This window comes from Triticum aestivum, chromosome 4D, assembly GCF_018294505.1.
Source record: "Triticum aestivum cultivar Chinese Spring chromosome 4D, IWGSC CS RefSeq v2.1, whole genome shotgun sequence".
Lineage (NCBI taxonomy): Eukaryota > Viridiplantae > Streptophyta > Magnoliopsida > Poales > Poaceae > Triticum > Triticum aestivum.
The window spans coordinates 11916363-11929722 of record NC_057805.1 but is presented as its reverse complement, the minus strand read 5'-3'; the positions used below and the strand labels follow the sequence as shown (position 1 = coordinate 11929722).

The window sequence follows — 13360 nt, the reverse complement described above, 5'->3', positions numbered from 1 at the left end:
ATAGAGTTGGAGTTGAGGTCGGTGGAGCACCAGGGGGCCCACGAGGCAGGGGCGCGCCCAGGGGGGTAGGCGCGCCTCCCACCCTCGTGGACAGGGTGTGGGCCCCATGGCCTTGATTCTTTCACCAGTATTTTTTATTATTTCCAAAAATAATCTTCGTGAAGTTTCAGATCATTCCGAGAACTTTTGTTTCTGCACAAAAATAACACCATGGCAATTCTGCTGAAAACAGCGTCAGTCCGGGTTAGTTCCATTCAAATCATGCAAGTTAGAGTCCAAAACAAGGGCAAAAGTGCTTGGAAAAGTAGATACGTTGGAGACGTATCAATTGCTCCCTCATACTCTACTATGGGTGAGCCACTCTTCGACACATCTTCACGAGTCCATTGTCACCACAATGGACGGCAAGTTTCAAGCACTTGATCTCTTCTTGATGCATCATTTGAACTTGCACACCGCAACCTAACCCCACAAAGAACTCTCACGAAGACCATGGGTTAGTACACAAAGCGTAATTGACAATGCTTACCATACCATGGGATCACCTGATCCCTCTCGGTACATCTTCTACGCTTTGTGTGTTGATCAACTTGATTCACTCTTTGACTTTGTCTTGATCAACCTCTCACAAGACCAATCTTTAGGAAATTCCTTAAATAGCACCTTGGTCGACACAAACTCTCCTTGAAACCAACACATGTACTCCAAGAAAAGCCTATGGACAAAACCTTCAAATATAACTCAATGCAACCATTAGTCCATAGAGATTCTCATCAATTACCAAAACCAAACATGGGGGCACCGCATGTTCTTTAGATGCGCTTTGTTGTAGGCAAGCGACAATAGATGGTGAGGGAATTGAGCTTCATCTCAGCGTCCATTGTGTCAAATCGAGGTAGAGAAGCATACTTCTCACCCTTTCCCATGATAAGATCGTTGAAGAAGTAGATCGATGGCGGACGGGTTCCACTCCTCTTTATTCACCATCATGGAGGTGGAAGGGAGGATACGGCAAGATCGAGCCCTCTACCCTCTCGGGTACGCATTTATTGGGATTGGAAGTTGTTTTGGGCATTCTTCGTTCAATCTCATGCTGCTACACCAACCTCGATTGTCAAAACATTACATTAAGCATGCAATCAGTTACGGCGGGCCTTCTTCAAGCTCCAAGGATGAGGCCCTTTTGTCCCCCCCGATGATGGTGAGAAATAATGTTGGAGAAGGTGACACCAAGGAGCTCCACGCGAGGTTGTCGGTTGCATGAGGGTGACACTTCATTTAATTTTTATATGAAGTGTCATGTTTAAAATTTGGAGGGACTTGGATACAATTCATTTTTCCTTAGGGGGCCTCTCTTAGTGTTGCAACATGAAGATATGACCTCACCCCGGTTCCACATTTTATTAAAACATTAAGCTCGGCAACAACAAAACTATAGTTATAGCACTCGGGGTAACAAGCACATGCGCATAATACAAGAAGGACAAGCATACTTTCTACTAAGATCCTTGAGACACAAGCAAAAGCAAAACGACCATCACAATAACAATAGCAGTCACTGAAATATAACAAGGATATAACAAGGCCGATGACAAACGACATTTTTTAAAAGTAAGCATCAAATCTCCACGCCGATGTCACCAGCAACCTTGCACCCCAACTAGCATCAGCGATCGGGGGGGGGGGGGGAGGGGGGATGCATCACCTTCAGCCAGGGTCCGGCCATATCAGTAATGGTGGAGAGTGAGCAGGCAACCAAACCTCCGTGGCGAGCCCCCCAAGTATGTTTCACAGATCCCCCACGCACATCACGCTCGAGAGATTGCACGCCCAATGCAGCACTTCGCAGTACGACATGGAACCTAAACCAGTGATCTCACCATTAAAATCATATGTTGCTGTTGTACTTCCATATGACCTAGTGGCAAAAGTTAAGTACCTTGAATATCTTGTAGACAGATTCATAGAAAGATTCCGGCGAATTTTTTTGTGTAGATAGATATGAATTCATACCTACTAATAAAGGGAGGTGATATTATTAGTTTGTTCCCGGCTTTTTGTCCCGTTTCATACATCATGATCCGTTTCGTCTGTTCCATACGTTGCCTATACATCCACCCGACCTATTCGCACGATAAAAACAGTTCATATCCAAGCTCTTTCATGTCCAAGATGCCGACGATGGGGTCATGACTGGCTCGCCAAGGTTTCTAGTGGTATTTTTATCTCTGTAATCATTGTCCTTACTATGGTGTCCACCCATCGTTTTTTCCACGCACACAGTCGTGTCCTCTTTCATAGGTCTTTGCCCTCGCCAAGGTTTACATCCACGGTCCTCACATGGTGCGGTGCCTGCGGGTGGGTGTGAACTTGCTCTAGTCCGTCTCCACCATGTTGGACCACGTGAAGGCTATGGTGCGAAAGTTGAAGATAGCTAGACCCAAGGAACTCTTTAGTTGGCGTGTCAAAGATCGTAGTTTAAAGGCTACATTGACCATCATGTAATCATCTGTCTGATTTATCTACATTGTCACCTGGTTCATGGTCGCTCGGGTTTGCTCCATAGAAATAAATTTTTTTTCGAAGAATAGCACTTTTTTTTGCTACTTTGATTTTGTTTGAGGATTACATTGTTTTGGAGTGAAGTACATTTGTAGGCCCGTGAACTGTTCCAGGGGTGTCATGTAGGTCATCAAACTATAAAAATCGGCATCCAGATTCTTTAAGTGCAGTAAGTATGACATTCAGCTCCAAAATCTGTCCAACCCCACCTGGGGCCGTTGACACGTGACATATTAGAAGGGGGCCCCTCAATGTAAAGGCCGGTGACGGAAATAAATAAATTCAAACTTGTGGTTTCAAAAAATATTCGCGAATATGCAAAAATGTTGACGACTTTAAAAAAACGTTCACTACTTTATAAAAATGTCCGTGAATATGAAAAAATGCTCGTAACTTTAAAAAATGTTCGCGAAGGATGAATTTGAAAAAAGATCGCAAATGATGAATTTGGAAAAAATGTTCGTGACTTTAAGAAAATATTTGCAAACGATAATTTTATTAGAAAGAAAATATGTTCATGAACGAAAATTTGAAATTATGTTTGCGAACAGCAACAAAAAGTTCACGAATAAGAAATAAATGTTCGCAACTTTAAAAAGTATTCATGAATAATAAATTTGAAAATATGTTCGCGAACCACAAATATTGTTTGCGAATATGGAGAAATGTTCGCGACTTTAAAAATGTTAGCGGATCATTGAAAAAAGTTCGTGAACAATGAATTTGGAAAAAATATTCATAATTTTTTTAAATTATTTGTGAAGGATAATTTTAAAAGAAAATAAAAATGTTCGCAAACCGCCAATATTGTTCACGAACTATAAATTTGAAAATGTGTTCACGAACCACAAAAAATGTTCACAAATATGGAAAAAATGTTCGCGAATGATGACTTTGAAAAAAAGGTTTACAAGAATATAATAAATGTTCATTATTTTTTGAAATTAGCGATTTTTAAGTTTTTTGTGAATTTGAAATGTTCACAGATTTAGAAAAAATGTTCGGGGGTTAAAACAATGTTCATGAATTTGATAATATGTTTATGAATTTACAAAATGTTCATTAACTTAAATGTTCAAGGTTTCAGAAAATGTTCGTGAATAGTGAAAAGTCACGGCTTTAAAAATATCGCTAACATTTTCAAATTTATCGTTCACGACTTTAAGTGTTCATTAATTTGTGGTTCGTGAACACATTATATCGTTTGCGAACATTTTTTCCATATTCGCGAACATTTTTTGAAACCACGAATTTGAATTTATTTGGAGTGAAGTGCATTTATCAATCCCTAAAATTTATTTGCATATTTCCGTCACGGCCGTTACCTTGGGGGGCTCCCTGCCCGACGTGTCACGGGTAACGGCGCTAGCTGGTCGGTCAGGCGGGGTCGGACACATTTTGCGCCTGAATGACACACTAACTGCACTTCGAGGACCTGAATGCCGATTTTCATAGTTTGAGGACCTACATGACACCTCTGAAATAGTTTAGGGATCTCCATACACTTCACTCATTGTTTTGCTACTTGAGTTTTGTTTGAGCATTACATTGCTTTTCAGGTTTCTGAGCACTTTTTCACCCCGTTGCAACGCATAGGCTATTTTGCTAGCATAAGCAAAAATTGCTAGCTATTTGAATGTTGCAGAAAATTCTTTTGATTTCTTCTTGGTTTAGGTAATTTCTTTGGATTTCTTCGGGGCACACACAATCCCTCGTCTTTTGCTTGCCGCAAAAATAAAAAAAACCTCATCCTTTGTGCGTGAACGGCCCGAACGAACCGGTGGGATCTAGAGTGTTCGGAGCAACAATAACAGTCTCCCCGCACAAAAAAAGGAAAAAGAAATGGTCGTCACCCGTTAGCCACACCACGCATCGCGGCCCCACCCGTCATCGAGACCCACCCCATCCCCGGCCCCACACGTCAGCTTGCGTGCCTCGCAAGAAGATGGTAAGCAAAAAAAAAAAAAAAAAAGAGAAAAATCCACACTCGAGACCCCTCTCCGGCTATAAAAGGCCAGCCCTAGGGCTCGGTCCGCCTCAGCGCGTCCCCATTCCGATCCGTTGGCTTCCTGTTCATACATTCTCCCCTCCCGGCGCCGCCTCCAGCCTAGGGTTTCCTCCCGCCGTCCGCCGCCATGGCTCGCCGCAGCGGAGGAGGTACCTGCTCCGCCCCCCTCCCCCCTCTTGTATGTATGGTTTCGCGTTCGTAGGCGCCTCTCGGATCTGGCGTTGGCGTGTAGATTTGGTACCTAGGTCGAACGGATTTGGTGAATATGTGCGTCTGAGTTGGTTTGCTGGAATGATTTGTTGTGGGTGTCAAGATTGTGTGGTAGTGTTGTTGGTTTGTGCATCTGGGTGCGGAAATTGCTGGATCTGTCGGAGATGCTGCATAGGTTTCCGTTGTGAAATCGAACGGTTTCTGTAGTCATCAGAGAGCGGATTTGCCCTCGAATAATTGGCTGCGGATCCCCATTCCCAGGCGGTTCAGACAGGGGCATAGAACAAATTGTTACCCGTTTATTTTTTAACAGGGGTCTGATTTATGTCGATCCTTCCATTGCCGGGTTTCATATAGGCTCACATCTGTAATTTTCCACTTTTATGCATTGCAGGAATGGACGGTGTTTTTCTTGATCATTAGTAGTAGATGCATTGCCCTCGAATAATTGATTGCAGATTCACATTCTCATTCGGTTCAGACAGGGGCATATACAAATCTGAATCCTTTTTTTTATATATATGAAAAGGATGCTAGTTTTTGTAGATCCTTTCTTAGAAGGATTCATACAGCTTTGTATGGCTAATAATTTGACGCTTGCTCTTGCATGTTAGGTCCTGTAATACGTAGGATTACATGTGTTTCAGATTGGATTTAATATACATGTTATATGGCTTGTAGTTTCCGTTTGGGGTTACACCATTGCCTCTTTGAGTAGCCATTACTGTCTTTTATACTGTCTTGGCTTAGTTAGGAGGCGCATATGAAATGAGCATCTGATGCTCATCCAGGCCTTTTGAGGGGGCAACTCATCTGTGTTAACTAGATGTGCTCCCCAAGCAGCCCGAGACATTTCATAACTGTTGTGTTCCCGCATTGTATGTTCTATCAGTTTGATGCTATGACTGCATTTTAAGTTTTCACTATTAAGGAAAAGTATCTGATCTGTTTCAATTTTGTTGTTATGATTGGTTTACAAAGTTTGTGATGTTTGCCTTTTTGAGTAGCCATTATGGTCGTAAATACCATCTTGGCTTAGTTAAGGGGCATATAGAGATAATTCTGTTGGATTTATTGTGGGAACCTTATTTATCTTATCTAGGAGTCCTAAGAAGTCCTTGACATCACTTCATTCTCTAACTTGTGAAGTTTTATGCCATCATGGTTGAATATTTGGGTACTCCATTTAAGTGCTGTGTCCATCTGGGCTGTTCAATTGATTATTTAATTTAGTCTTTTTACTGTTACGTGCCTTCTTGAGTAGCCATTATAGTCATGCATACTATTTTGGTTTAGTTAGGGGGCATATAGAAATGGTTGTGTCTCAATCATTTAGGCTTTTCATAACAGGACATCTTTCTTTTAAGAAGCTGTTCTTTTGAGCAGTCTTGCACATTGTATTGTGTACTCCTTCATTCTCGTTTTCAGTGTGTGTAGCTCTTGTTTATGGGTCTCATTCTAAGCAAACTAGCTCTGATGTACTCTCTTTGTTTGTTTCATTAGTTTTGATGTAGCATAGTTTCACTCATGGTTTCGGTTTCTTAATTTTCTCCAGAACTTACAATTTTGTTTAGCAAAGTGATGTGCCTCTTGAATAACCATCTGCTGCTATTAGTATATCTGCATTTGGTTCAGACAGGGGGCACATAACAAATGTAATCTTTTGAGGGAATGGATGTGTTTTCTGTTCATCCCTTCTTAGAATGATTTTAACATTAATTGGTTATTGCGTACAAATTTTCTGGTGACATGCTGTTGTTAGTCACTAGTTTCAGCATAATTTATCTGTCACATATTTATCATGTTGTAGGTTGTTCTCTCAGATTTGTGTTGCTTCTGTGATATGCTATCCCATGTCAAACTAATCCTATATAATTGAAATGTACCCATCTCTCTAGTGAATCTTGCTGGTAACTGTAGTTGCCATAGTTATAATTTCCATCTATGAAAACATATTTACTTGGTGTTTATATTCCTGGTAGACTAACTTTTTGCCCTTACGTAACAGGAAGGTCTTCCCGCCCTGCTCCACGTGCTGCTCCAGTGAGAAACCCACCAGCGCCAGGTAATTATGTCATCCTGCATAATTGATGTCTTCTGAAATGCTGAACTATTTAATCTGATGTTGTTCTTCATCTGCTCTTATTCAGTATTTTGCCTCAGTGTGACTGCTAATAGACATTTACGCTTTGCTTTCTTTGCAGCCCGTCAAGCTCCTCCACCTGCTACTACCCAGAATAGCGGTGGTGGTATCATGAGTGGAATTGGGTCCACCATTGCTCAGGGTTGGTTTCTTTTCACTTTTAACTGCAATGAAGGCCAGTATACTCTCACATTGCAGACACTTAACATTTTCTCGTCCAAATATTTCAGGCATGGCTTTCGGTACTGGCAGTGCCATGGCGCACAGGGCTGTTGATGCTGTGATGGGTCCCCGCACCATTCAGCATGAGACTGTTGTCGGTGAGGCTGCTGCATCTATGACTCCAATGGACAATGCTGCTGATGACAAGTGTGGCAACCCTTCCAAGGCCTTCCAAGATGTATGCCTCCCTCACCCCCTCCTGCTCCCTCATTTGTTGATATGCTTCATATTTTGATCATTTGGGTTAGACACTTAAAGAATGATGTTCATGCTTATTATGTTTTGATAGATTGGATTAGTCTCTCAAAAGAACTAGTTGAATTTTCTTTGACGTGCTTCATATGTTTTGATCATTCTTTTAAGCTACACAACTAGTTTGTCTGTTTTTTCTCTCCTACATCAGTTTACACCCTCCGTGTCAAAATATAAGATGTTTTAGCAGTTCAAATTGAACTTCAAAAACATTATATATTTTGGTACAGAGGTAGTAGAAATTAAGTTACTAAAGCATGCCCATTGTAAAGTAAGATGGCACTTGTATCAGCATGAGGATCAGTGTAGCATGCTAGTTTGTATCAGAATGAGGAATTCTCTGAGTTAATCTCAGTATAGCACACCAGTTGATATAGGTTTAACTGTTTGTGTGATCACTTGTGTACATTTGTGCTCATGTGGACTAACTGTTGTTCATTGTTATTGCAGTGCATCAACCACTACGGAAGCGACATCAGCAAGTGCCAGTTCTACCTCGACATGCTGAACGAGTGCCGCCGTGGAGGAGCAGGAGCTGGTGCAACTCTTTAAGCTACTATCTTTGCTTGATTGCGGCTTAATTGGTCGGAACCTGTTTTCAGTCATGATGATGATGATATATATCTCCTAAATAATTCATTGGCAATATTATGAACCTATGCCACAGCTTATGTCTATTACCTACCCTAGTTTGTGGTCTCTGTTGTCCTGGGAGTATTTCCTTGTATTGATGTTGGAATTACCTTCATGGCAGTGGGTTTATAAATATGGAGTTTAAATATGGTGCGTTGCAACTTCATTTTTTGAGTACTTTTGAGAGCTTGATGTCCCTGCTGTACCCTTTAAATATGCTTGCCCTAAGTGCAGCACCAGTTGGAGTGAGACAAATCTTTACAAGTTCTTGGTCATTTTCTTTTCTGAAAAGAAGGATGCTAAATCAAACTTTATTTTTAAACATCTGCTCCCAACATCATATTTTGTTTATCTTCATCGCAAGATTACGAGGTCTTTACACCAAGGTAGCCTGTCCTCCGTGCCCTATTTATAAAGTTTGCTCAATATTTTGGGCAGCCTAACAATACAACCACTTGTTGCAAATATATGTGCTGCTACCAAATCCGTTTGAAACCGGGTGATTCTGTGATCGCTGCATCGCTTTGTTGCCACAACGCCCATTTGCCGAACCGGTTGTCGTAGTGCCCTATTCTTGCCACCTCCATCGTCGTCGCCGCCGCCTACCGATTGAATCTGATTGATTCAGAGCGGGATGTTAGGACACGGCTCAATTTCTGCAGAACACACGTAGTTACCTGAATGTGAGCAGTCGCGGAGGGGTTCTGTTTCAGCAGACTGCAAGACTTCGATCATTCCATTCCTCCAACAGTCCAACCTCCTGAGTGAACAAGGTCGAGAGTGAGGAGTACTATGTTTAAGTTTGAATGTTTTGGATGTTTACATCTTTGCATATTTAAAGCTTTGAATGTTTTGAAATTTGTATTGAAGTATGCAATGTGATCTAGTTTTGATGTTCGTTTGAAAAAGAAATATGTTTGGATGACTGCCCTATGTTAGGGCTGCTGTTGAAGAATATTATTTTTTAGTGCCCTAAAAATCACCCTTTTGTGCCCTAAATTTTACTCCAACTGATTTTTGGTTCCTTAAAATAGGGCAGTTGTTGGAGATGCTCTTAGGCGAAGCCTGCGGTGGTTCCTTTCGATGCCATCGAAGTCTACCCACATTTCGGGAGGCCGAGTCATATTTCGACAAATCGTCCACAGAAAGCTTGTTTAGTGGTTATGTCGGCCCATGGTACACTGGCAGGACCTGTTAGGGAACGTCGCATGCAATTTCAAAAAAATTTCTACGCTCACGCAAGATCTATCTAGAAGATGCATACCAACGAGAGGGGGAGAGTGTGTCCACGTACCCTCGTAGACCGAAAGCTGAAGCGTTAGGTTAACGCGGTTGATGTAGTCGAACGTCTTCGCGATCCAACCGGTCAAGTACCAAACGTACAACGCCTCCGAGTTCTGCACACGTTCAGCTCGATGACGTCCCTCGAACTCTTGATCCAGCAGAGGGTCGAGGGAGAGTTTCATCAACACGACGGTGTGGTGATGGTGATGGTGATGGTGATGTGATCCGCGCAGGGTTTCGCCTAAGCACTACGTGAATATGACCGGAGGAGTAAACCGTGGAGAGAGACGCCGCACACGGCTTGGAACAATTGTTGTGTCTCCAAGGGGTGCCCTTACCCACGTATATAAAGGAGGAGAGGGAGGAGGCCGGCCAAGGGGCGCGCCATAGGGGGGGGAACCGACTAGGACTCCCAATCCTAGTCGCCCCCCCCTTTCCTTTCTTTCGGAGGAGGAAAAGGGAAGGAGAGGGAGAGGGAGAGGGAAAGAGGAAAGGGGGCCTTGCCCCCTCCCCTTTGTCCAATTTGGACTCCCTTTGGGGGGGGGGGGGGCGCCACCCCTTGTGGGCTCCCCTCTCTCTCCCCTATGGCCCATTAAGGCTCATTACTTCCCCGGGGGGTTCCGGTAACCCCTCGGTACTCCGAAAAATAGCCGAACCACTCCGAAACCATTCCGGTGTCCGAATACCATCGTCCAATATATCAATCTTTACCTCTCGACTATTTCGAGACTCCTCGGCATGTCCGTGATCTCATCTGGGACTCCGAACAATCTTCACCAAAATACATAACTCATAATACAAATCGTCATTGAACGTTAAGCATGCGGACCCTACGGGTTCGAGAACTGTGTAGACATGACCGAGACACATCTCCAATAAATAACCAACAGCGGAACCTGGATGCTCATATTGGTTCCTACATATTCTACGAAGATCTTTATCGGGTAAACCGCAATAACAACATACATCATTCCCTAATCGATGGTGTATGTTACTTGCCCGAGATTCGATCGTCGGTATCCTCATACCTAGTTTAATCTCGTTTCCGGCAAGTATCTTTACTCGTTCCGTAATGCATCATCCCGTAACTAACTCATTAGTCACATTGCTTGCAAGGCTTATAGTGATGTGCATTACCGAGAGGGCCCAGAGATACCTCTCCGATACACGGAGTGACAAATCCTAATCTTGATCTATGCCAACCCAACAAACACCTTCGGAGACACCTGTAGAGCATCTTTATAATCACCCAGTTACGTTGTGACGTTTGATAGCACACAAGGTGTTCCTCCGGTATTCGGGAGTTGCGTAATCTCATAGTCAGAGGAATCTGTATAAGTTATGAAAAAAGCAATAGCAATAAAACTTAATGATCATTATGCTAGGCTTATGAATGGGTCTTGTCCATCACATCATTCTCCTAATGATGCGATCCCGTTCATCAAATGACAACACATGTCTATGGTCAGGAAACTTAACCATCTTTGATTAACGAGCTAGTCTAGTAGAGGCATAGTAGGGACACTTTGTTTTGTCTATGTATTCACACATGTATCAAGTTTCCGGTTAGTACAATTCTAGCATGAATGATAAACATTTATCATGATATAAGGAAATATAAATAACAACTTTATTATTGCCCGTAGGGCATATTTCCTTCAGGACCGACATGCTTCCCCTGTGTCGCCCTCATTGGCGCCAATCCAAGGGCGAATCGACAATGAGAGCGGAGCGTCCCACTCAAAATATGAAATTTGATTTGAATTTATTTGTTCTTTCCGAAGAAAAATGCCAAAACTCTGTGAATTTGTACAAACTATGAAATTCCAGCATAATTTCTATGTTACTTTAGAAATAAATACCAAAACTATGTGAATTTGTACACCGGTGAGCCCCACGCCTAGAGTTTGCATCCACTTTGAACAACTTCTAGGTCCACCCCTACGTCAATCCCCTCGCCAACGACTGGTCGATTGGAGGTGGGGACAATGGTGGAGGAGGCGCAAGACGGTTGGGGAAGAGGCAGGCGACGTCGAGCGACAATCAGGGACGGTGGCGCGCGACGGGCGACAGACGTGGAGGACAAAGTTAGTGGCACACGAAGGTCGCAATGAGGGTCAGCTGGTGGCAAATATGATGCATGGGTTGACGGCAGCGAGTCACATGATGGACAAGAACGATACGAGGGAGGTATATCGCGGGCAACGAATATGGCCGCCGGAGGAGGAAACTTACTCCTACGCAAGTCTCGGATTTTGAAGAGGAATAGGGAGGCACGTGACAAGCCAATATATTGAGAAAGTAGGGCCGTTTTTGGCCAACAAAGAACGTTTTTGGAGTAAGGCCCTTTCTGCCTTTGATTAAATTGGATTGAAGCCAAAAGGGCAGTTTTTTTTGTGGGAAGAAAACTTGTATTACCTAACAAATATGGTTACAATCATTTGCGGCTAGCTATGCAACAGCCGTACGTCCAACATGAAGCCACACAACAGTACACTATGTGATCTACAGTAGCTAGCCATGAAATGACTAAAGAGTTTTGGCTACGTGGTACATGAGTAATACAAGTTCCTCTTTCTACAAGCTTCATTTTTATCTTTGAACCATGAAATAATATCTTGATCTATTGGCCTCTTCAATAGATTTATGGCCTCCAAGCAATCAGATTCAACATGCATAAGGGGGTTACCAAGGTTCAGGCCGTCAAGGTGAGCTAACACCCTACATCATGCTTTATGATTGTAATGATGATGGAGCACCTCGTGCGAGGGGGTTATAGGGATGATGGTGAGTATTGCTACCGAAATTCTAGTCTACCAGAGTTGATGGGAATGGCTACCCCTAGCCCCGCCTTTATATAGGTGGCGGGGGTAGGGCTTTCACGTAACCTATCCAATCTTATGCCACCGCCATCTTGGCTTGCATGCCAAGATGGTCTCCTGGCCTCCAGCCGCCCCCCCCCCCCCCCCCCCCCCCGAGCTGCATCTGGATGTCGGACCTCCCTTAGGACACCTGGGTCCCGAGGCCGGCCCGGTGTCGGGTTTCCTAGCCAACATGCCACCCCCGGTGTAGTGCACCGCCAAGGAGATTCCCACCTGCTTCGAATCCACGATTACCGGCATCACCGACTACCACTTGGAGTAGAGCTCCATTCTATGTGTACACTAACTAGATAGTTTGATGTCGATGTAGAGAATGTAGTTGTCGATGTCGACTCAGAGCTCCATTCTATGTGTAGACTAACTAGATAGTTTGATGTCGATGTAGAGAATGTAGTTGTCGATGTCGACTCAGAGCCGAACTTGAGTAGAACTTGTGATGCTTTTGGGTATATGAATCATTAATGCTTATGTTGCTTATGTTCCATGTGTTCTTCTAACCTTGTGTATCTTCTCCTGCTTGTTGAAAGCCCATTCTTCTGTCTTGGTAGATGAAGTGGTATGTGTGATGTACACAGGGAGGTGTCCAGAAGTGCATGATTCATGACAGGCATGCCATGAACAGGTGTATGATTACAAAAATAGATGTTATGAATGGGTTTAAGACTAGAGAGGAGGTAGATGATGACTACTTCAATTTCGTGCTCAAAGCGAAGAGCAATGTTGGAGTAGGCACGACAATCAGTGTGGATGTCTTCTTCGTGCTCTTTTTACTTCTTCGCCCCGCCTTGGTGAGGGCCTTACCGACTTCCTCGCCTTGCCGTTGGGCGGAGCAAGCGGAGGGCGAGCGGTCTTCATCGCGGCCGCCGTTGGCCTTCGTTGACGACATGGCGGTCCGCACCACATTCTTCGTCCCCAATTGCTTCCTTGGTGCAGATGGCGGTGTAGCACCAACGGGGTTGCGGAGGAGATCCTGCGGTTCCATTCCTGCTGAAGTCGGGAACTGCGGTGGCGGCAATGACGACATTGGCGGCGGTGATAGGAAGAGGTGGCGCCTCGGGCGGGAGTTGGGAGAGACCGATTTTCCTCGAGAAGTAGCCGCGACCGAGTAAATTTTTAGAGAGCTGAGTGGGGCACATGTATAAAGATATCAAACATAAATTTTCC

The 13360-nt window shown here is 43.7% G+C and overlaps 1 protein-coding gene and 3 non-coding genes across 4 annotated transcripts; all 4 read left to right on the top strand.

The window, feature by feature from the left end:
- Positions 1-4541: 4541 nt before the first annotated feature.
- On the top strand, positions 4542-8178 carry LOC123095715 (uncharacterized protein C6C3.02c). Its single transcript, XM_044517266.1, has 5 exons — positions 4542-4719; positions 6789-6845; positions 6985-7065; positions 7154-7323; positions 7848-8178. Exons 1-5 carry the CDS (start codon positions 4698-4700, stop codon positions 7947-7949), a joined length of 432 nt encoding a protein of 143 aa, XP_044373201.1. The 5' UTR covers positions 4542-4697; the 3' UTR covers positions 7950-8178.
- On the top strand, positions 5214-5354 carry LOC123100954 (small nucleolar RNA snoR138). Its single transcript, XR_006448561.1, has one exon. It is a non-coding gene; the product is annotated as a small nucleolar RNA snoR138 (small nucleolar RNA).
- On the top strand, positions 5520-5635 carry LOC123100933 (small nucleolar RNA U19). Its single transcript, XR_006448543.1, has one exon. It is a non-coding gene; the product is annotated as a small nucleolar RNA U19 (small nucleolar RNA).
- Positions 6363-6518, top strand: LOC123100955 (small nucleolar RNA snoR138). The gene has a single exon (XR_006448562.1). It is a non-coding gene; the product is annotated as a small nucleolar RNA snoR138 (small nucleolar RNA).
- Positions 8179-13360: the final 5182 nt, after the last annotated feature.